General features: G+C 39.2%; 1 protein-coding gene across 1 annotated transcript in view; it reads left to right on the forward strand.

Moving 5' to 3' along the window:
* Positions 1-16899: 16899 nt before the first annotated feature.
* ntf3 (neurotrophin 3) overlaps positions 16900-23057 on the forward strand; it is a 40962-nt gene continuing 34804 nt past the window's right edge. The window contains exon 1 of the mRNA XM_040036767.1: positions 16900-17080. Coding sequence (XP_039892701.1) covers positions 17063-17080 — 18 coding nt within the window. The 5' untranslated portion in view covers positions 16900-17062. The remainder of the gene's footprint in view (positions 17081-23057) is intronic.

Consider the following 23057-nt stretch of genomic DNA (forward strand, 5'->3'; position numbering starts at 1 on the left):
TGTTTTATGTTATAACTGTTTAAAAAAATATTTTAGGAGAAATATAATATACACAGATGAGGACAAAATTATTAGCCCTCTGATAAAATATAACGTTTCTGTCAAAATGATCCTTGGGATTTTCAACATTTCTAAACATACTCATTTTTATTTCTATTTACACACTCATAACAATAACATTTATGACCCCAGGACAAATAGCTGCTGCATTACTGCAGCTACTGGGGATCTTACTAAACTCCAGTCAAACTTTTAATTCCAGAAAAAAATCTGACTATTCAGACTAAAATCTGACTAAAAAAATCTGTATTAATTACTTTCAGATTCACTTAAAATATGTAAAAGACCCTGCTGCTTTTGTTTAATATTTATTGGCTCCATTGTATATGACATTGTTTCCTCACATTACTCCTCTACCTTTAACATTCCTTCCTTATGACATTCTTTGGATTTCATTTCAACTGTCATTACAGTCATTACAGTCTAACAGCTGTTAGTGACTCAAGCGGTACAAACCAGCTGTCCTTATATGCAAATCTAAGGTAGGGCCTAGGAAGCATAATAAACCAACGGGATTATTTAAGTATTTTCACAATCATCTGTCATTTGAAAGCTGGCATGAGCTGAAACCTAGAAACATTTTAAATACTCCTTAATTTGAGGCCATTTGAGGTCAGTGGCCAATACTAAATAGACTAGATTCCCATAGACTCCCATGTTAAAATGTCCAACTGTACCGCTATATAGCTGTATATAGTTGTTAACAAAAAAAAAAAAAATAGAGGTTTTGGCCAATGCACAGATTCCGCCTAGTTTCCACCACCTACCGTATTTTTTGGACCATAATGTGCACCGGATTATAAGGCGCATTAAGTGAAACAAAACACTCAGATAAGTCAGACTTTATTCAACTCATTCTTCTTGCTTCCTCCACTTACGTACCATTGATTCATTAATGTTAAATTCTCTCACAGCTGCTCTATTCCCATGTTGTTGCAGTATATTAATGACTAACCTCGTATTGTGGATGGATTATCTCAGTTGTTCTCCTGACTAAAGTTTGGTCCGTTTACAAGCATTGGGAACCCTCACGTTAACTTTTATCGAGTGGAAACAAGTTAGCATTAATCCTCCAGCTTCACTGTATTTGTTATGCTAACATAGCTGTGCCGCTAGCGATCACGTAGCACATCATTATATACCAGCTAGTCCAACTTCAGCAACCCTACAAATATCACTACTGTTTAGTTTTCTGTTTTCCTTTATGTTGGAAGTGATAGCAGACTTTTTAATTTTTTTCAGAAATATCTCTGTCAGAACATGGTCTATCATGTTTAGGTGGAAACTAGCAAGCTAACTTCCTGCTAACTTCTAACTCTGTTAAATGTAATAAATTCTGTTTTCATGGTTGCCTGGATGTTAAACTTAATTTTTGCACCTGGTAAAGCAGCAACGCTGATTATTTTATCAAATATGAAAGAGGACTATCCTCCGCCCGTGAGCACTTTGGAATGGGCGAGGTGCCCACGGCAGCACCGCTGCTTGTTGAGAGTAAAAGCGATACGCGCTTTCACGTCAAAAAATCGTCATAAATAAGTCTCCAATAACACCAGAAAAGTTGCCAGATTTGTCGCTAGTCGCTTTTTAGAAAAAAAGTCGCTAAGGGGGTCTGAAAACTCGCTAAATATAGCGACAAAGTCGCTAAGTTGGCAACACTGGGCCCATCTAAGTGGCTTTAATAGTGTACAGGAACATGTGTGCCACATATGGATTTGAAGTTCCCAACTCTATATGGGAGTGGCTTTTCAACCACCGCCAATGGTGGTTGAGAAGACAGGGGTAAGGTCCTGTGGGACCTCAAGTTCCAAACAGACAAGCAGGTGCAGGCAAACTAACAAGACACTGTGGTGGCTGACAAGGGGCAGAAGACCACAGTTCTGACAGATGTGGCAATCCCAGTAGACAGAAACATCTGGAAAAGGGAGCAAGACAAAACTGAGAAGTGCCAGGAGCTGAAGGAACAATTGAAGCTGATGTGGGAGGTAAAGTCCAAGGTATTCCCAGTGGTAACAGGAGCATTAGGAACTTTATATTGCGACATTAAGCATTAAACTCTATTATCACTGTTGTTTTCTTCTCAGCTTTATTTACTTTAGTTTTTGTCTCACCTTCTGCCTCTGTCGTCTGGAACCCCTGACAATTCCTTCTTCTTCCTTGGTGTTCACATTCCTCATTCACTTTACTTTGCCTGCTTCTGTCTCTCTCAGAGCAAGATGTTGTGTTCTGCTCGTATTATCATCATCATGGTATTTCTTTAAGAACTAAAAAACTAAAGCTTTATAAGTTTGGATTTTCAAGTTGTTAAGTCTACAATTACTAAAGATGGAAAAAAAAAACGGCAGACCATGATGATGTAAAGGTGAATTAATATGAAAGGTAAATTTGTGGTACATATATTTAGATTCTTATATACTTATTTATTGTTATATAAGTATTTTTTATGTGTGCTTTTATGGTGCAAGTGTATTTCCCAAGATTTTCTTTTTATATTTCTGTAAAAACAAATGAATATCTTTAAATGCTGTGAGCATCTCAAACTAAATTTCAGTGCCTCTGTCTTGTATTTGGATTAAGGTGGAAATGGCATGAGTGAACAAAAGGCAGGTCCTTAGCTCCATGCCCTGCTTTCTGTTCTATTGGCTAACTTCATCAGGTGGTATTCAGTGCCATCCAATCGCTTCTACCTCCCAGTGCTCTTGATTCCCAAAGGTTTAGTAATCTTCCCAGAAGAATTTAAGAAGTGGTTCATTTGCTGATATCTTTGGGTAGCACAGCAGGACAAACATAGTTAGCATGTGCTTTCCATGTGTGGAACCTTCTGGCTGAGCATGCTGCCAGTTATGCTTGTTGTGCTTATTCTACTCATTGGGGAACCTTGTACAGCCTTCCTGAATTTCCCATTTGGCTTGCAGCCGTGTGTCATTTGGTGATCATACAAGTTAATAAATGCAACAGATATCTTTCAATCTTTCAGTGTGAACGCAGCAAACCAAAATCCACAGTTCAATATTCTGACAACAAAAAACACAACTTAATTGTATACCCTGAATTCCTCAGCTAACCCCTGCAGGCATGACAAATTGGAATCTCACCAATAACTTTTAATTGCAGTTTGCTTGTGAGCAAAGTGCAGTACACGCCAACTGCAAGTCGCTTACCTCATCTTCTCTGCCTGAAGCTCTAAACCCCTCCAAAAACTGTGTAATTCTACAGCGTTAATGAGCTTGGACTTGAAATCAACACTATCCCAAAGAACAGTGCTACTGGTCCTTACTTTTAGCTTGACAGAGTAGTATTTCCTTGTTGTACAAACGGTCTGCAAAGGGACTGAAACCTTTAACATCTTATCTGCTCTAAACCTTTAAATACATTCCTTATCAAGGAAGCCTTCACTTCCACTCATCTTGGTTTGGCTAAGCAAACATGTCTTGCTCAGTTATTTTGCTGCTTCCTCTTTAAGCTCCAAAGTACCTACTGTCTTTATTTTAAACCCTTAGACTTCCCAGTCTTTGACTTTTTCCTTATGGAGTACATCATTCATGTGCTATGAACACTACTGTTCAGACCAAAGAGGTTTTCACCCATCTTGACTCATTTGGTGACGTGCGAGGCCACACTCCAGTCATAGCCTGCCCTTCCCATAATTGTTAATTTAAAAAATTGAAATTATTGTGTTTAGAATGGTGTGAAAAAAATAAAGTTAAATAAATATTTTCTTGTCCATATTTCCTTTACCACACCAAAGACTTCTGATGTATTGACATAAAGGGTGGCAAATTCAAACCGCTTACTCACTGACATCACAGTCAGTAAACAGCACCATAGCAACTTTAAAAATGAAACTAAAACATGAAGCTGAACCAAGAAGGAGGGTGCAGCAAGCTTTAAAGGTAAAGCTTTCTTCTATCTCTGCACAGTTGTGCAACAATCTGAGAAGAGAGGACAGTAATGCATTTTACAGTAACCTTCATAAAGAATCCCTGCCATCTGCCATAATAAGTACAGGGTGGGCCATTTATATAGATCCACCGTAATAAAATGGGAATGGTTGGTGATATTAAAGTCTTGTTTGTGGCACATTAGTATATGTGAGGGGGCAAACTCCTCAAGATGGGTGGTGACCATGGTGGCCATTTAGAAGTCGGCCATCTTGGATACAACTTTTGTTTTTTCAATAGGAAGAGGGCCATGTGACACATCAAACTTATTGGTAATGTCACAAGAAAAACAATGATGTGCTTGGTTTCAACGTAACTTTATTCTTTCATGAGTTATTTACAAGTTTCTGACCACTTATAAAAATGTGTTCAATGTGCTGCCCATTGTGTTGGACTGTCAATGCAACCCTCTTCTCCCACTCTTCACACACTGATAGCCAGTGTTGGTCAAGTTACTTGAAAAAAGTAATCAGTAACTAATTACTGATTACTTCCCCAAAAAAGTAATCCCGTTACTTTACTGATTACTTATTTTCAAAAGTAATTAATTACTTAGTTACTTAGTTACGTTTTAAAAACACGATTTACAACCTGAGTAGGTGATAAAGCGATAGATCTTTCAGCCCAATTCTACTTTTTCTACATAATCCATCATACAAAATGTAATCAAATGGAAAGGTCCCTTTTTAAAACTTGTTTTATTAGTTTTAATCTTTTAACTTTATGCATCAAGCAAAAATTTAATTATATGCAACATTCTCTGACTGGAAGAAATTTATTTAAACCTATTTTCTGCACATTCCAGCACATAATTTTTTTTGTGTGTGTGTTTACACTCACTCTTTCAAATAGATGCAAGTAAAACACAGCAGAAAATAAATAAAATCAAAGACTAGCGGTCCTGTTGCTCTATTTTCACCTGTAAAGCAGGAGTAGGGTAGGCGGAGGTTTACCCTGGTGCAGGTGTGCCGCAGCGGTCAGTGGACGAATCCGCGAGTTTCTCTGTGAATTTTCCATTATGTCATTGCGCACTCGGTGCTTGCTTGGAAGTTTAGGGGGGGGGGGGGTTTCGCTGTAAAAAGAAGTTTTCTTCCCACGCACAATGGACGCTAATGTTTTTGTCACTTTTTATGGAATCAAACTCAAAATAAGGTCAGTACTTCCACGCTTTAAACGCTGTACGCTCATACTCTCTCCCGCACTCGATATATTATCCACTGTTGATCTGCAGACAGCTGTTGTCACAAACGGCGCACTTGCTTACGTCACTGTTGTGTTATGAGACATTCTCGCAAAAAAATCACGGTTAAAAAAATAAAAATAATGCAGCGTTCCTAAGGGAAAGTAACGGTAATATAATTACCGTTTTTGCAATAGTAATCCCTTACTTTACTCGTTACTTGAAAAAAGTAATCGGATTACAGTAACGCGTCTGCTGATAGCAACACAGCAAGAGAAAGGCCAGCACAGGCATCCAGTATCCGTAGTTTCAGGTGCTGCACATCTCGCACCCATAATGTGGTGGTGCACCATCTTGCTGGGAATGTGCCAGCTTCAGTGCATAAAGAGGGAAACACATCATCATGTAGTAATTTCAAATATCCAGTGGCCTTGAGATTTCCATTGATGAAGAATGGACCCACTATCGTTGTACCCCATATACCACACCAAACCATCACTTTTGTTGTTCCAACAGTCTTGGAGGGATCCATCCAATGTGGGCTAGTGTCAGACCAATAGTGGTGGTTTTGTTTGTTAACTTCACCATTCACATAAAAGTTTGCCTCATCACTGAACAAAATCTTCTGCGTGAACTGAGGGTCCTGTTCCAATTTTAGTTTTCGTTGAGATGGTGCAGAAGCTGGAGTTTGTAAGGGTGCCATTTGTGAGTAGCAAATACCGCCGAAGGGATGTTGGACTAATGCCAGTCTCCAGTGACATGCGGCGAGTGCTGCGCTGTGGGCTCTTGCTGAATGAACAGGACAGCCACTGATGTTTCTTCATTAGTGACAGTTTTCTTGCGTCCACATTTTGGCAAATTCAACACTGAACCATTTTCACAAAACTTAGCAAGCAGTTTGCTAACTGTAGCATGGGAGATGGGTGGTCTCGTAGGGTGTCTTGCATTGAAATCTGCTGCAGTGACCCGGTTACTGCGTTCACCAGATATCAACACAATTTTGATCCGCTCCTCACGTGTTAACCTCTTCGACATGTCAATGGCTGTGAACAAAGAGAAAATAACTCATGAAAGAATAAAGTTATGTTGAAACCAAGCACACCATTGTTTTTCTTGTGACATTACCAATAAGTTTGATGTGTCACATGGCCCTCTTCCTGTTGAAAAAATAAAAGTTGTATCCAAGATGGCCGACTTCTAAATGGTCACCACCCATCTTGAGGAGTTTGCTCCCTCACATATACTAATGTGCCACAAACAGGACTTTAATATCACCAACCATTCCCATTTTATTACGGTGTATCCATATAAATGGCCCACCCTGTAATGAAGAGTAGTAATGAAGAGGAATCAAATACAACGAATATACACCGGCACTCATAGTCATGTGATCAGTACATTGATATTCATTGTGACACTTTACAATTACTCATAATTTATGCTATCTAAAGCTCCAACAGTATAAAATTTACCTAAGACAGTTAATTCCATAATCTATGTCAAGTATTAACAAGAGGCTTGTTGAGCCTCACACACTCTACTTTGGAAAGGTGTAGAAGAAGGGTATGAGCAATCAAAACTGCTGTTTGCATAGCCCCTGCAGGTGAAACTACTGCAGATCGGGTACTGAGGACCGCGCAAAGTCACTTTGATGTGTGCCATCTGACATTTCTGACCCAGATCTAGTCATCTGTACTCTCTTTTTCAACAGCTGGACTTGTCCTTAGAGCCATAACGAGACACGGAACCTCCAAACCAAATGGCACCACAGTGAGTGTAGTGTATACTGAATAGTACTAATCGCTGTTCTGTCACACAAAAAATGCATTGAAATTGATTCACTGACACCCCCAACCTTGCAATGTTCAAGATTTTTATGGTATGCTCATATAAATTACAGAGAAACTGTTTAATCAGAGTATAGCATCAAATCATTTATCATTTTAGCATATTGATCTGGTCAGTTATGTATCAGGGGAGGATTTTAATCAGTTTCTGCTGCTGTGGTGTAAATCAAATTAACAACAGGTGCAGTAGGAGAAGCAGCAGAGACAACCCCCAAAACAGGAATGGTTTTACAGGTGGAGGATGCTGACTTTTTTCCCCTCATCATCTTTTCTGAGTGTTTTCTCACAAGTGTTGCATTCTGCTAAGGTCAGTGTCAATACTGGTAGGTTTGCTGTGTCTCCCAGCACAGTCTCAAGAGCATGGATTAGACTCCAGGAGACATGCAGTTACTCTAGCAGAGCTTGACGGGGCTGTAGAAGGTCCTTAACTCATCAGCAGGACTGGTACCTGCTGTTTTGTGCGAGGAGAAAACAGCATGAGCACTGCCAGAGGTACAAAATTACCTCCAGCAGGTCACTGGTGTGAATGTCTGTGACCAAAAAAGACCAACATCCTCTGGTGGGCCTTGTGCTTACTGCCTTGCACCATGGAGCCTGTTTGGCATTTGCCATAGAATATCAAAATTGCCAGGTTCCCTCTGAGCCCACGTGACAGACGTGAAAGGGTCTGCAGAAGCAGTGGAGAACGTTGTGCTGCCTTGTTTAGCATGACAGGTTTAATTGTTGGCTCAGTTATGGTTTGAAGAGGCATATCCATTGAGGTCCGCGCTGACCTGTACAGTCTAAATGGCACTCAATCAAAAAAACAAACAAAAAACCCCCAAACCAAAACAAGCACAGGTTGTTGTGTGCCTTCACTATCTAGCCATCTATAACCTGTCTTCATAAAGACAAACATTAAAGCCAGAGCTGGGTCAAATTTGATTCTCTGCTGTTATTTTCCATGAACACATACACATATTACTTTTTATAGTCCTTAATAGCATGTATTTTACAGGAAATAATGGAGGTATGCTCTTTGTAAACTGCACAACCTTACACACTAAACATGCATTCTTTTCACTTGTCTCTCAAGACCACAATCAGCAGAGACATTATGTCAACACAAATACACTCAGTGTGGAGTCTGTGTTCAAAGTGTTCCACTTTGTCAAAGCCACAGGTTTTATGAAGATTAGTATACACACACATTTTGTGACGGTAACCTAAAGCCATCACTGTCTTCTTCTGCTGTTTTATTTGTCTACATGTCTGGGAAGCTGTAGAACTCAGTATTACAGTAACTCTCTTCACCTTCTCTTCAGTGCCCTCGCTCCCTTTCCACCTTACCTCTTCTCTCCATTCTGTGCTCAATTTCCTTACTGCCTCCTTTCTGTCATTTAGCTTTCTTCCTCCATCCTATCCCAAACTCGCTCCTTACACTACTTTCAGCTCTCCATCCTCATGCGTTTTCATGTTGTGTTTTCCCTGTCCGCCTGCAGACATCTGTCTGTGTTAATTATGTGCGTGTTTGTCATCCTATTTTGTTTAAATAAGCTTGCATGTGCTGAATTCATCCCTTTCCATAAATGCATTCATCAGCACTGCTGTTTAATTTTCCATGAAGCAAAGGGTGGCATGTTACCCAGAAGGCTGTGATGAAACCACTGTCCCATCAATTACCTGTTGTTGATATTTTTCAACAGGAGAAGTGTTTGCTATTGGTGATCAGGACTGTTCGCTGATGCCCTAGCACACTCCAAACAAAAACAAACGCACAGGCTTTCTTGGAGAATTAACTGTGCAAAAAAACTAATCAAGATCATGTAATTTAGGACATTGCTCATGATTGTGTCCGGAATAAGCCTGTCAGATAAGACTGACGGGGATCCCAAAACAGGATTGTGTTTCACCCTCCATGTAGCAGCTTCACAACTAATATCTGGATTCCAGTCAGGTTAATACAAGTCATATTTATGTATGGGGAGTTTCAAACAATCTTAAGGACAGACAAAACAAAAGCAAAGCAGGGACAGCAAGAAAAGCACCCAGACTCTAATTTCCACCGGAAGTACTGTAAATGTATGCTCCCTGAAGGAATTTCACTGTAGAAATTAACTTACATGAGTATGGATTATGTTCTTGTGGTCAAGGAAAAGAGGTTAGGATTGGGACACAGGAGGTCCTCTTGGACCGTATCCAACCTCTCTCAAAGGCTTCAGGGGGATCTACCAGGCCCAGGAGCTATTGCCAATCCTCAATGAGGCCTTCCCCAAACCGCAGCCTCTGGCATAGCTTGTTGCTCCATTATAAACAAGAAGCACTCCAAGAGTGCAAACCTTACACAAGGCCGCTCACTCTGGGGTAGTGTTTACTTTTAATAGAACAGTATTGTATTTTATATACATTAATTTTGTTTTCTTTTGTAAGGCTGTAAAACAAATTGCAAACTGCAAGTTTTTGTTATTTGCTCTGTTCAATCCCATTTTAATGTATTTAACATAATCTTTTTCTTTGTATTATTCTAGGGTCTTTACCTCACAATAAAAAGCACCTTGAGGCAACCAGTGTTGGCGATTTGGAGCCATATAAATAAAACTGAATTAAACTGAATTGGCAGATGTGAATTGTAAAAGTGAAGTCAGGGGTCCAAAGTAACATGATGTTTAGAATCCCCAAATATCATTCCCATATATGCCTATATGCTATCCATACAAACACTGACAGAAACCGATGCAGCAATGTATAGCCACTATGTGGCTAGTGGTAGGTTCTCATTGGGAAGAGGTCATTTTTCAGTCACTTATCACTACGGTTCACCTCTCTCAGAGGGATTTGGTAACCTTAATGTAGCTTTCTCATTGACAAGACATCGGAAAAACGTTGCTTACCTTCACTTCACTCACTCTGTTTTGCACATTATGGAACCAGCTTCCAGTTTGGATTCAGGAGACACTATCTCTACTTTTAAGATTAGGCTGAAACTTTCCTTTTTGCTAAAGCATATAGTTAGGGCTGGACCAGGTGACCCTGAATCCTCCCTTAGTTATGCTGCAATAAATGTAGGCTGCCGGGGGATTCCCATGATGCATTGAGTTTTTCCTGGTCAGTCACCTTTCTCACTCAACATGTGTTAATAGACCTCTCTGCGTTGAATCCTACCTGTTATTAATCTCTGTCTCTCTTCCACAGCATGTCTTTCATCCTATTTTCCTTCTCTGACCCCAACCGGTCACAGCAGATGGCCCCGCCCCTCCCTGAGCCTGGTTCTGCCGGAGGTTTCTTTCTGTTAAAAGGGAGTTTTTCCTTCCCACTGTCGCCAAAGTGCTGCTCATAGGGGGTCATATGATTGTTGGGTTTTCTCTGTATGTATTATTGTACGATCTACTGTACAATATAAAGCGCCTTGAGGCGACTGTTGTGATTTGGTGCTATATAAATAAAATTGAATTGAATTGTGTCACACCAGCTAGACTTTTTTGTGAAGCATCATCATTGCGGTTTATTATGCAGCAGTTTATAGCAGTTTTCTGTTGAAAGGGGATATTTTCCAAGCTTGGAGGATGCCCACTGGGTGAACGACTAGCATGTCTGTTTTTTTTTTCAACTACAAATTTAAGAATTTTTACAAACTGTCCCACTCGTTTCTCACCACCAGTACTACATTCACATCCACAAATAGAAAACTGTTCTGGAAACTATCCATGATGAAACAACAAAGCTAGGGAGTGACTTGTAACAGCTGTTCTCCCAAAAATAACAAAAAAAAAATATAAAAGACAATGTATTGCATGCCACCCTTTCCTGGCTGAGATGCTGATTCTCATTCCCACTGCTTGAAATTTGGCTATGAAATATTCCAGTGCAAGCTGGAGGCTATCACCTAGTGAAGCCAACAGAACCACATCATCTGTGAAAAACAGAGACGCAATTCTGAGACCACCCAAGTGGAAGATTTGTGCCAAATTGATATGCCTAAAAATTCTGTCCATAAAAATTATGGTCAGAATTGGTGAGAAAGGGCAGCCATGGCCGAATCCAAAACTCACTGGAACAAGTCCGAGTTATTGTTGGCAATGCGAAGCAAGCTCTTGCAATGGTTGCATAAGAACCAGACACCTTGAAGTACCTCTCATAGATACTCCAAGGGACAAGGTCTACTGCCTTCTCCAAGTCCACAAAGAGGTAAAGAGCTGGTCCAGTGTTCCATGACCTGGATGAAAACTGTGTTGTTTCTTCTCCTTGGAACTTGAAACTGATACTGCTGCTTAATTGACCCCCAAGTTTAATTGATGCTTTGATTAAAGAGTGCTCCCTTCATAAAGTGTCTACCTTACAATATAAAGTCCCTTGAAGCTACTGTTGTTGTGATTTGTGATAAATAAAATTGAATTGAAATAAATAAATTGAATTGTTGTTGGAGCAATAACGAAATAATATTACAACATTAATAATAATAATAATAATGAGCAAATGTGAACTAACATTAACACAGAGGAGAGGATGGAAACTTCCTCTCCTGCTGCAATAGTGGATAATTCGAGCAGGTCAGATGAAGATCTTTTACGACATCACAGAAAAATGTCTGAGAGACATTTCTGAAAATATCTCAAGGTTACTTTTCACTCTGTGCCTCATCTACTTCTCCTCCACTTTCACATAATTCCTCTTCAATAGATTCTACTTTCACTCAACCCTTTCTTCATCTCACCTCCTGTTCTCACTCGTGCTTTTCCTCTTTTTCATCAGCCTCTCTTTTCTCTACTGACTCCTTTTCTACTTCTCTGCCTCTCCATCCATGTCACTCTTCCAAATCACCCAACTTTGTGCATATTTGATGATTTCACTGCCGTCCAGGATAATTATTACACAGTTTTCATGTCACGTGGGGGGCCTGTGGGACCTGCAGGAGATGTGTGTTGCCACCGTTCTGATTAAAAATTTACAGACTGCTTTACAGTGATGATGCTGAACAAAAGGGACTTCTTGTGATGTATGACTAGTGCTTAGTCATACAAAGGAAAAACTCACACACACACAGTATAGTCATAATTTTGCTACAGCTCTCAATTGTGTTATAAAATCTTTAATTTTGCTGACATGTAATTGTTTTAACTTAAAATAAGTAGAGACCTATTTTTCCCTAATATCGTCAACAAAAATGTTGTTGTGTGACATAAAACATCAATCAAGGGTCAAACTCCAGGGCTGAAAAATGAAGTTTAAGTGTAAGTCTGAAAATGTGCATTTCCTTAGGTGGACACTAGAGGCTAACTCCACAAATGACTTAATTCCCCCCAAATCTTATGTTAAAACACCCCAATTTATAGGAAAATAAACAGGTTTATGAAGCGGTACAAAAATGGCTTTGCTATTTATCATTTCTGTTTTTTCTCAGCAAAACAACTGTACACATTTTGATGTAACTCAGTCATTCTTAAGTCTTAACAATAGACCTACTGCTGCTTTGAGTGACAGGTGGATATGCTAGCTGTTTCCTGGAACTGGACCTCTCAATCAATCAAGTCAAGTCAAGTCAAGTTGGCTTTATTGTCACTTCAACCATATACAGTTTAACAGTACACAGTGAGACGAAACAACGTTCCTCCAGGAACCAAGGTGCTACATGCAACATAAATTTACAACATAAATTAACAGAAAACACTAAACTAGCTAAGAGGCCTAGTTAGCTGGCTAGCAGAGACAAGACAGACTGACCTAACATAAATTACAACATAAATTAACAAAAAAAACAAAAAACAAAAAAACAAAAAACAAACTATCTAACTATCTAAGGAAGACTTTTTTTTTGTTATCAGACAGCAGACAACAAAGTGCAATGGTGCCTTTTGAACATTTTGATGTAAATATCTAAAAAATAACTTGGATGTACACTCACCAACCAACTCTAGAGTTTACACATAGTCCAAAAAAGAGAAAATATTCAATGAGTGGAAGTTGGAAGTGTTTTGTTGATCAGGGTCACAGGTAGGCTGAAACTTATCCCAGCTGTCGCAAGTCAAGAGATGCTCTATGCACTCTCTGTACAGCTCAGCAGGGCTAACACAAAGATAACCACTAAAACACACACTTACACCAATTATCCTAACCCAATCCATGTCTTTGGATGCACTGTTCCAAAAAATAGTAATGTCAAAGTATCTTACTGTATATTTTACAGTTTTGTACTGTCTTTCTAGAATATCAATAAATTTATATAAGTAGACTGTGATTTTACATGTCAAAGGTAACATAACATCACTGTAAATATAGTAAAACACAATTTACTTGTTTTTAAATATATTTTTTTGTACATATGCATATTTAGATTGAAAAATACATTCAGAAATGTATCATAATTTCACAAATATTTGTCTGTTATGTGAGAGAATGATCTGTTAAATTCAAATGTAACACTATGGAAAAATATATAAAATGATCGAAAATTAATGAGAATAATCAATAATTAAAGGAGTATTTGAATCATAATTTTGCTGAAAATTTCATGTCATCTAGGTCTGATTCAATAATTCAGAGGTAACAAGTGAAAATATAATTAATAGGAATGAAAACTAAAAAAAAAACATATAAAACATTGCACGGCCACGCTGTGCTAATTATATATTTTAAAAAATAAATGTAGAGGTAGGAATTGCAATTAATATAAATCTCAAAGTATTCACAACATTCCTGAACAGAAATAGGCCTCTGCACCTGGGGTGAGGGTGTGGCCATGAAAACAATGTGACATGCCATTGGATGTTGGGACACATAATAACATGACGCTAAGCATCGGCCAATGATTGTGAACTAACAACCACAAGGTAGCGAGTATGGCTGTACTGTAGGAAAATCCTAATATAAAAATATTCTACTCTGCATTTTACAGTTTTGTTCTGTTCTTCTAGAATATCATTAAAGTTACGTAAACAGACTGTGATTAACGTTAAATCACTGTAATGTAATAAAATAATTTTCATGATTATTAAATCTGTACATATGCATATTTAGATTGTTAAAATACATTCACAAATGTATCATGATTTCACAAATATCTGTCCGTTATTTGAAAGATTGAACTGTTGAATTCAAATGTAATGCTATGGAAAAGTATATAACATGATTCCTATAAGCTTGTGTTACATCACATAAGTATTATTATCACTGCTATTTAGGGCGTTCGTGGCTCAAGAGTTGGCAGTTCCCCTTGTGATCAGAAGGTTGCTGGTTCGAGCCCCGGCTCGGACACTCTTGGTATTGTGTCCGTGGTTAAGACTCTTCACCTACCGCCTACTGGTGATGGCCAGAGGGGCCGATGGTGCGATATGGCAGCCTCACCTCTGTCAGTCTGTCCCAGGGCATGTAATCCATTATTATTTAAACCAACTGTTAACTGTATATTTCTGTACATATACGTATTATGATTCATATTGCCACATTCATTGACCTTGTTTATAGGTAATTTCATTGTTTGATCACGTTAAAATGTTCCTAATTTAATGTCTAAAAGCACTTGGAAAAGGCAGAATGCCATGTCAAATTAGCGCAACAAACTCTATTGTCATTACTGAAAATAACCGTATTTTTATGGGACAGTTATTTTCTGTTATTTTACGGTCGTATTTTGGCGCCCCAGCTGCTGGAATATTACCGTTTTTTTAAGATGTTTTTTTTTAACAGTGTGGTGGAATAAAGTTGGAGTACCCGGAGAGAACCTGTAAGCTACAGAAAGGCCTCAGACTGGATTGAAAACCATGGACCTTTTTGCTGTGACGTGGCGATGCCGCCATAACTAAATATGCTGTAATGTATCTCTATTTATTCATTTCTATTCATCTCCTAGTTTTTTTTAATGTGTTATTATTATTTCCTAAACAACCCGATGTTATTGGTCTGGTCCCTTAGGATGAGGATGATGTACACAAACTCCTTGAAGACAAAATTACGCTTAGTTAGCTTGCTGGCTAAAGCTGAAGATAATTTATCTGTTCTGGGGTTAAAATAATCTTGAGCGATATTATCCTTCTTTGCCAAAATGGAGAGCAAAACAGGTATAGCACCGGTTACTGGGTGGGGCAGGGCATTGTCAATGGTTGGTTGAATTAAATTACAAAGTAATAGTGTAGTCTACAGCCTATTTGGTTACAGTCAAACATCCACTGAGATCCTTTGGTGTCATTGCTGGCAATGCAGGGTAGCATCTTGTCGAATGAGGTTGAATCTATGCAGGTGCAAGTTTGAGTAACTTTGTAGTAGACTGGTGGACACAGAAACTACAACAAGCCTTTAAGTAGAATGCCTTATCCTACAGACACTGAAGCTAGGAGATAGCCAAGGCCTAATCCAACTCTGAGTTTTATTATATTCCTCATTTAAGAATTATTTTTTATTTACATTATGCTGATCTCTACAAATGCATAGCAAAAATGCTGAAAGTTATCATATTATACTGATAATATTATACCGTGTTCACTCAAGGTAAACATGACAATGATATAACAATAATATGTGCAGTTTATGAACAAAACTACTGGGCCACCAACACATCACACCTACAGCAGCTGTTCAGCAGTGCCATCAATGAAGCTCCTGGCACACAGTTTTTGAATTGATGTTTGGCGGTTTGGTGTGTGTGCTACAGCACTCTGTAACTTGGTATTTCATTTCATTTTATTCATTTATAAAGCACATTTAATAACAATAGGGCGTTGACCAAAGTGCTGTACAACATAACAATTAAAGTTAGTGGTCCGCCACTTCATGGGTGAGCACCCGTGGTTCCAAAAGGTTCCACTTTGAAATAATAGCACTTACAGTTGATCATTCTATATCTACGAGGGAAGAAATTTTGTAAACTGACTTGTTATAGAGCTGGCATGCTAATGCTGTACCACGCTCAAATTCAGTGAGCTCTGTAGAATGGCCCATTTGTTTCTTTAGAAATGTTTGTAAAGGCAGACTGCATGGCTAGATGTTTGGTGATTTCTTTTTTTAGATTTACTTATAGGCTTGTTGCCTTTATTTGATAGGTCAGCAGTGGAGAAAAGAGGGGGAGAAAGAGCAGGAGAACACACAGCGAAGGCCCACAGGTCAACTTCAAACTGCATTTTAGCCACAGGACATATGAGTGATGCTAAGCCAGTAAGCTAAACTGGCAGCTCTGGTGATTTATTTCATAAATCTGTGGCAGTGGTACTGAAAACACCTGAATTTCAAGATTAAGCATTGTGTCCTGATATCGTTATCCATGGTGTCAGAAGCCTATCCCAGCTGCCACAGGATGAAAAGCGGGGTACACCTTGGACAGGCAGCCAACAATAATTCTCCTGTGAGGACTAACAGGACTTTGTCCTCTTTGGCAAAGTCTGATGTGTTTTAGAATTAAATAAAGTGCTTGAAACTGACTCTTACAAGAAGCTGAGTCAGATTTTTTAGGAACTTGCAAATAAAAGTTTGACACACTAATGTTGCCCAAATTACAATGATTTACCAGTTTGTATAGACTATAAAACAATCTGAATGAAATTTTCTGTCTAAAACTTGTACTGTTACTCAGACTGCAGTTTAATCTTAGTTTTAGGCTTTGAAGAATTTGACCAATAAAAGCCAGAACTACATACAGACAAACTGAAAGAGAGCATTAATCACACGCGCGGCACGCACACACTCACACGCTCCTAATTCTGTGTCCTAATTCATGTCAGTAGGCTTGCTTCGCTGACAGACAGTGGCCGCATGCATGCATGCAGGTCTTTGCTCTTTCCTGCTGCATGCGCCAAGAGCCATCTGTCCTGTAACAGAAAGAGCGGCGTAGATTATGTTGTCGAGAGAGAGAGAGAGAGAGAGAGAGAGAGAGAGCGAGAGCGAGTGTGTGTGTGTGTGTGTGTGTGAGAGAGAGAGAGAGAGCATTACGCACACCCTGATCTTGTCCACACAGAACTAGTGTGGCGCACAGACAAGCGGCAGCCCTCACAAAGTGGGAAGTTTTCGCCGAAGGATTCAGTGTAAAAATTAATCACCTTCATGTCGACTCTGTTGGATACTAACCCGCCGATGCTATGGTTACCTTTATTACGGTAGGAACAACTGATTTCATTTAACTGGGAACTTAGTGGAGTATTTTTGTCGCTGCAAAACTCTTTGGTTCTTTGACACCAGGTATAAGCCAAAGTGTGCGACTTGCTCAACATTATTTAAACGATGGTAACAGACTCAGATGATTTCTTATGAAGTGGATTGGGTAAACGGCTCTAGAGCTGCTGGGTTTACAACTTGTACAAATGGCTTTAAAAAGTTTCAGAAATCCTGAATTTGGTAGAGAATCGCGTCTAAATATGTGCTGAAGATTTCGTATTTAGTTTAAAAAAAAAAAACTGTGTTATTTTGTGTTCACCGACTATTTCATCTTCTAACTTTAAGCTTTGGTCAGTAAAACCAAGTAAAAAGGGAAACTACCCAGAATGGACAAAGTAACGTATGTTGCACGTTTTCCTCGGAGTTTGGAACAGGTAGACTTGAAGGTTGGCTATTTACAAAGTTGGTTTACGCATACAAATGTTTGGAACTCCTGTTGTTTAGTCACACGCGGGCGTTTTACCAGCGGATCTGGCCGAATGCGCACGAGAACGATGTGCCTCTGGATTACCCACGCGCTAATTGCTCCTCAGATCGCGGTTAGTGGCTGTGAAAGTTGATGTGTCACGGATGACTCCTACAATAAAGGTGGCCTGTGCGCACTGCTCTCCCTCTTTGCTTGTTGCTCTTTCCGTGTGTGTGCGTGCCCGTTGTTTGTATACGCATGCAGACTAAAACCTGTTAGACCTAAGAAGAAAAAAAAAGAAAAGAAAAAGTGAGAGCTCTCCGGGCGCAAAGATACCCTCTCCAGAATCTTCTTACGTACTAAACTTGAGTACTGTAAATTAGTATTTTGTTAAAAATGCGCATGCAAGAAACATTCCCAACTCGTTTAAAATGAATGTGAAAACATACTTAAAATATTTGAATTGGGGTTGGAATAGGTGCACGTGGGTACATTGTATAACCTTGTTCCCTTCCATCAAACCACCTCAGACTTCAGATTTCACTGTTGGCAGGTGTTAAATGAGTCGCATAATCCTCCCAGAAATACTGATGCTGTTAGCGGGTGCGTGGACTAACACGATGGCCCGATGAGGCGTGTGTATTGTAGGATCTGTGGTCTGGGCAGCTTTGTGTAATGGCGCGCATCTGTGGGCGTATTCAGCCTTTTTGGTGGATGAGTCCCTGCTGCTGCTTCTCCTACACTTTTCTGAGTACGTGCGTGCGTCGAAGTGTGTATGCACGCCAAGAGGCCGCCGGAGCAGCTGTTGCGGTGGCGGATTTGAGCCTTTCCTGACATCCAGACACACTGCAGGACGGGGAAATTAGGACACATGGAAGGAGGCGAGAGAGGGAGACACCGGCTCAATTCCGTAACTTTATGGGCACTTGAGTCAATGATGGCCTCCCAGGAATCCTGAGAGAAGCTGCTGCTCCAGCTGTGAGCTGTTGCGTGCGGGCATGCCATGCAGCTGCAGTTTAACAGCGTTCATTTTGTGCTTTACTGCAGGAAGAATGGAGAAAAAATAAGGAGTTAGGGTTGTGAACAGCGTAGGGGCGGTGCTCAGTGTAAGAACATGAAGTACAGTAGATATGGTTAAAAACACTATAATTTTATTGTGGACAGTTTAACTTTTTTCTCTTGTTTATGCATCTCATCTCATAACTTGTTTGTATAGTTTTTGTTCTACTTTCATTTCTTGTGGCAGTTTTTCTTTTAAATTACCTTGGTTTAAATTCCAAGAGTAGCTTGAGAAAAATGTCGGGGAATTATGAATGCGCAGCTATCAAAGGACTGCCGCCAAAAACACAACAACCAAAGATCAAAATCAGAGCGAGCTTATTTCAACAGAAACAAACGTAATGAGGCATAAAATCAACTTTAACGAATGTGCAGAGTGAAAATGGCAGAGATCGTGCCAAGAAGTTTGGAGGTGTAAAAATGTGCGACTGTAACTATACAACACCAAAAAGTGTGCTTAGTACATTTTTCCTCACCAGATAACTTAAATAAAGAAACAGATGCAATCACTCGTTCTGTTTAACTGGTCTCTTGTTGACCAATGGAGTTGGATTGGAGCATCAGCCAGGAAAAGGCAGTCTGGGTGGGTCACCAGTGTTATCCCATCACAGATGTTTTGTGACATTTCCAGATGGACTGACCAGAAGCTGTAGTGTCCCCGAACCCCCTTCCTCTTCTGGAAATCTATTCCCCTCAACATGTGATGTTTTTTCACCTCTCCTCGTGCTGCAGCATTATGTATAATTCACTTTACAACTGACAATTTTTCCACATATCCAGAAACTGTACAATTAAATCTTTCCAAAAATGGCAAATTAGTTTTATTAGATCACAGAAAACAAAAAATCCAACAGATGTATGAGGGAAGGATAAAGCGAAAATGTATATATCAAAAAATGCAACCCTCTCAGGCTCAAATTAAACTTTTTGTTGCTAATGCACAACCAAGTCCTGCAGTGGTACTTCTGAGTAAAAAAAACTCATAAAATATGTATGTGGGGTTGTTAGTTTTTAACTCTTGCAAATCGACAACGCCTGCCTTGAGAGGGTTAACAACTTTTACCATGGAAATGAAAGTAGTACATTATCTTTTAAATGCAAGCAGGCTTTTACAGAATCAGTGTTGGGATATTTTTAGTGGGACAAACCCAGAGAATCAATCTTGGATCCCAATCTCAGCTTTTTGTGGCTGTAACAAATTTCAAATTCATTTAGAGTTATGCAGAAATCACTACCGACAAGTCCTGTGCTATTAACATACTTTGGCTAAAAAACAAATTATTTAAAAACATGTATGGTGTGCTCATTTGGTATATTTTCCTGAAATAAACTTGTTTTAATTCAGTTATTATTAACTAACAGTGATGAGGGTATTCTTTCAGGATAGGCCTACTGCTCATACTCAGCTTAAGGTCCATGCAAAATCCACAAAGGGTGATGGGCAGCAGGAAAAAAAAATCATTATATTCATCATGTTTCTCTTCAGTACGTTCACATGTGAGCTGAGTGCTCTGGCTGAGAGCACAGAAGCCAAAATGCCTTGATGTTCAAATATTCTTGTTCTGAAGTTAGTTAGTTTAAAGCAGTGGTTTTTAAACTGTGGGTCCCACTAGTGGGACATAGATGACCAAAAAGGAATATCAACAGGTATCTGCTTCTGTACTCGGATACGCCACTTTTCTGATATCTAGCATTGGAAAATGTGCTAATTACCAATATATTCACAAAGGCATTTATGTGTGCAGCACAACCTCCCACACTGAGGAGGAAAAACAATTAAACAATTAAATCATGAGGGTACAAAGCCTGTAATATGCGATGGTGCCTGTGGAAAAACTAGCAAAAGTCGGCTAGCTTATCTAGCATGGGACAGCTGACTATCTTAGAACTTATTGGGATTATGGAAACGGAGATTTCTACACTAGCGCTTTGTTCTCCAGTACTCAACTTCTACCACACAATAGGAGGCCATTACGACACGCTACGTCAGTGTCTGTGTACAACTAAAAACTCTTGTTTGGGCAGCAAATAGGAAAATGGCACCACCTTATGGAGCTGTTCAGCAACTGCATTTTACAAGTTAATTATTAATTGAGATAAATTCCAAATAAGGCAGACCCCTAAATCCGATAGTTGAAACAACAAATAAAGTCACAAAAAATCATGCAAAGTCCTTGCTCAGGTTTCTGACCGTTTTTTCCAGTTTCCAGTTCTGTACTAAAAAAAAACACCTGAAAAGGTTCTGTTTGGTCTGTTTGAGCCTGTTACTGTTTGTAAATTAAACTTTCAAAATAAAAAAAGATGCAACAAGAATCTGCAAATTAAAACAAATGAAAAATATTCAGAAATTATGAATTTAATTTCTCATTTATTTTCATTACATCGTGTTCTGTAATCATCTTTTCTACATTTTTGGTCAACCATTGAAACTTTAATGCAGTATTATGGACTTGGATTAAACAGAAAGTTGGCAGAACATGTTCAATCTAGCATTACTATTCCATAAAATACTTGGAGAAGTGAAAGTGAAGAAATGTCACCTTCACAAGGACCAGTAGTAACTTTTCTGGTCCCAGAGGTCCATCTATAATGCCGACATCCCCAAAAGCCCTCGACTATGTTTCTGGGTTTGAGATGCTTTTTGAGTGTTTTGTAATTAAAGTCAAGTACTCGAGACTTCAAGCACTTTTCTTAAAAGATTTCTGGTCAGCGAAGACCCATCAACATGCAGTTAAAGCCTAAATGTCAAGCAAATGAATCAAGAGCAGTCTTAATACCAAAAGGGTGAGGAAAGCAAAGTATTAGTGGGTTTACCACGATCTTTAATTTCCCTCCTGTCTTCCCTTGGTCTTTGGTGTGGACCAAGCTGATTCTTTCATCCTATGGTCACAGATTCTCAGCCTCGCCTGCTCTGACATGGTTTACACATTTAGCAGAGTGTTTACGCTGCACATTTTTATGACTAGTTAGAGCAAAACATACTGTAAGGATGGGGATTAGGCAGCTCTGCTCTGTAGAACAGAAACGACACAAAGCAGGGGAGTTGCAGACGCATGCACGTATACATCCTCCACAATTCATTTAAGACGTTCATTACTTTGACCTGTAACCTTGAGTCTTGCTGTGATATAAAAGGCTCTAAATGGAAATCCTCATTAGCACAGTTCTGTTTGCTTGTCTATTTTTTTCCTTCATTTTCTTTAACGGTAATTCCCACAATTCCCAGAGAGTCAGAGTAGATAGAGATCATGAGGTTTCAAGGTGAGGCTTGGCCTTCCTTGCAGTGCAGTCATATGACAGTCCAGCTGTCTTCTTTCTGTTAGTTTTGAGACGGTAATCTTCCTCCCTGTCTCAACAATTTTCTTTATCTCCCTCACCTCCACTGTCTAGATCGTTATGTCCTTCATTCTTCACTCTTTACGTCTCCTTCCCAGACATTTTTCTTTCCACTCACACTATTCCAAATTAAGAGGGAAACTCTGTGATGAATTCCCATAAAAAGCTTTTTAAGTGGTTATTTATGTATATACATAAAACCTGCCTGGCTAAACATAAGAGAGCCAGTATTCGGCTTTGCTGTCTTATGACCTTTCAAAATGTCAGTTTTTCCAGAACAAATTAATATCTATTTAATGGAGTTAAAACAGTAGCAGAAGTACCTAAATACCTCAGTTTTTTGTCACTAAATTTAGAGACTGTGGCTGACTGAAAGCACTAAATGAAATCCTTTCAAACATCTCCTAACGCTCCTAATCTGACCTTGCACACAGAACATTTATGGGAAGTAGGTAACTAATCACAACGACTGCTTCCCGTTGGACTTGCAAGGCGAATTATTTAACTTGTTTATTTATTTCTGGCTATGCAAATTTGAGACATAAATCTGATACACAATCTTAGCTAATATAGCTTAGCTCCTCTCTGGAGGTCAATGCCAGCACCAGGGTGACTAGATCCCCAAAAAACAAATGTGGGCCAAAAACTGTTTCTGTGGAACAATGTGGGGCCTGTTACTAATGCTGGGAGGTAGTCTGAAATTTTCTTATCTGACTTAGAAATAAAAATAGAACTAAACTGTGCAGACGCACATCACACAGAGCCAGTCAAAATGTGGGACATCGACTCAGTTTGTGGGACAGGGGCAAAAGGCCGTATAGTCCCACATAAAGAGGGACATCAGGTCACCTTAGTCAGCACTGAGAGGTAACATTTGCATCCATATTTTTTAAATTTTTGTTTAACTTTTAGTGTTCCTTATTAAACAGAAAAGATTATGAGCTTTTCAAGTAAAAATTCATATCATGTGGAGATATGCTCTGCTGAATATCTTAGATTTACCAGGAGCACAGATATATCGGCATCTGTAGTAAAAGTACTCAATAGGGGATGCAGGGGTCGGATTGAGGGGCAAACACAGACAAGCCTGGCTACAAAACACAACCATTAGTTAACCA

The sequence above is a fragment of the Simochromis diagramma genome, unplaced genomic scaffold (assembly GCF_900408965.1).
Source record: "Simochromis diagramma unplaced genomic scaffold, fSimDia1.1 OVJJ01000371.1, whole genome shotgun sequence".
Taxonomy (NCBI): Eukaryota; Metazoa; Chordata; class Actinopteri; order Cichliformes; family Cichlidae; genus Simochromis; species Simochromis diagramma.